The sequence below is a fragment of the Chinchilla lanigera genome, unplaced genomic scaffold (genome assembly GCF_000276665.1).
Source record: "Chinchilla lanigera isolate Chin_1 unplaced genomic scaffold, ChiLan1.0 scaffold00065, whole genome shotgun sequence".
Taxonomy (NCBI): domain Eukaryota; kingdom Metazoa; phylum Chordata; class Mammalia; order Rodentia; family Chinchillidae; genus Chinchilla; species Chinchilla lanigera.
The window spans coordinates 9546611-9548591 of NW_004955466.1; the positions used below are offsets into that span (position 1 = coordinate 9546611).

Sequence of the window (1981 nt, forward strand, 5' to 3'; positions counted from 1 at the left end):
GGGGGCCTCGGGCGGAGCGAGACCTGGGGCGGGGCGGAGCGAGACCTGGGGCGGGGCGGGGCGGGACCCGGAATCAGCGCAGTTCCTAGAGACAGGGCGGGGTTTGCGCGTGCTTTTCGGGACCAGGCGCAGAGCGATGGCCTGCGCGCTGCTTCTCCTGCTGTCCGCGCTCTGCGCGCTGCTGCTGCTGCTCGGCCTTGGGCTTTTCCTGCGGGCCGACAGCGACCTGACCCTGCAGTGGGCTGAGCGGAGGGGCCGCCGTCCAGGTGAGGACTCGCGCGGCCGCTCCCGGGCGCCCGTCCTCCCTTCCGCCGGCCCGCGCTCGTCCGGGGCCCTCCGGGTTGCTGGAGCCTGTGGGTCCCCAGGCGGCGCGTTTCCCAGGGGCCGCGCGATGGGGAGCGAGGGGCTGCCGGGAGGGGAGCTGTGCCACTTTGTCCTCTGTCCCTGTGAGCAGGTGACCAGGAAGTGTCGCCTGCCTCGGAGCCTCCCCGGGCGCTGCCAGCCTGCAGGGAGCACTGCGCTCACTGGACTGGACCGGGACGCAGTGCAGGGTCAGGGAAAGACAGGGTGACAGTGACTGTGCCCTGTAGGCTCGGGGATTCTTTTTCCTGCAGTTGTTTATCCTCCACTCCTTGCTCTCCGCGGTTTTGAAATCTGATGTAATCCGACTTGGCCGCCTACCTAGTTACTAGAATAAAAGTGACCCAGTGGAGAGGACTGAATTGACGTTTTGTCTGTAGCAAGACCATTCTTGGTACACCGAGGGGCATCCTGCTGCTATTCGGCTGTTGTCTGTGCTTTGCTTCACGCGTGTGTAATACAGATGTGTGCTCCCTTGTTAAACGAGTGCTCTGTGCAAGGAGGGGCGTGCACAGAGCTTTAGAGACATAGCGTTGTAAGACTGAGCTTAATGGTCTTACAAAGAAGTCATTGTCAGTCCTGGTTTCCAGATAAAGAAATGTGTTCAGAGATATAAAAGAACATGTGCAAAGGTAGCTTTGGATCCTGAGGGACTACGTGGAGCTTCCTGGGCCAGGTTCCAGTAGGAAATTACCCAAGCTTGTGATGCAGTGGGCTGAGAAGTTATATAACTAGCAGTTCAGAAGCTAGACTATGTTTTTTAAATGGCCACATGGCCGGGGGTGAAAATTAATTCTCTGGACTGGAAAAAATCTGCTAGTACAGTATTTGTACCCCTTGGTCCTACCAGACAATCTTTTCCGGGTCTGTGTGTATTTCTCTGGTTCGGTTTCCTTGGATATAACATGTATAGCCCTGTGCTCTGTTCACGGAAAATACACAACACATATGCAAGGCCAGCATTGCAAAAGTGATAGATACTTGGGTGCGGGCATGAGTATGCTCAGCAGGTGCTCCACCACTGAGCTACGTCCCCAGCCCCTCTCTCTCTATAAAGCAGGAATCCCACATACACTGCAACTATATTCATCCAGGACATACACTTTAATGACTGCTACAGTTCAGCCAATGGAAGGTGTGTACCTGTTTGCTGTCCTGTGGGTGTTTGTGTTTCGTCCTTAGTGCTTTTGTGTTAACTTGGACTTCAAGAATCAAATTAAATTATATTTTATTATGTAATTGTTCAAAACTTCACCCATCAAATTATGACCAAAAAATAAAGTGATAACAGTATTTGACTAAATATATAGTGGGTAGTGAACTCATTATTATTTCTTATATGAAGTAAAAGTTATTTTACTAAAAGTAAAAAGTTTTTTTCTTATATGAAGTAAAAGTTAAAATTACGGTCACTAAAAATAATTTTTAAGAAATTCATTTAACTTTTCCAATTGTTTTACTTTTGAAGAAAAAATTTTGCAGATTTTAGATGTAATTACCTTCTATGAATATGGTAGCATAGTTTGTAAATTTGACACATTAGCATTTATCTAAGTAAATAAGTAATATCGCTAATTTTAGCAAATAGTTATAAAATTTTAATAACTTACATTTTAATATA

General features: G+C 48.6%; 1 protein-coding gene across 2 annotated transcripts in view; it reads left to right on the plus strand.

The window, feature by feature from the left end:
- The window catches only part of LOC102019994 (dehydrogenase/reductase SDR family member 7), an 18194-nt gene that overhangs the window by 3998 nt on the left and 12215 nt on the right, over positions 1-1981 (plus strand). Inside the window, exon 1 of one of the 2 annotated variants that reach the window (XM_005399184.2) lies at positions 80-266. The exons of the other annotated variant lie outside the window; for it this stretch is intronic. Within the exon in view, the coding sequence (XP_005399241.1) occupies positions 137-266 (130 nt within the window). The 5' untranslated portion in view covers positions 80-136. Of the gene's footprint in view, positions 1-79; positions 267-1981 lie in introns of those variants that run through there. 2 annotated transcript variants of the gene reach the window in all.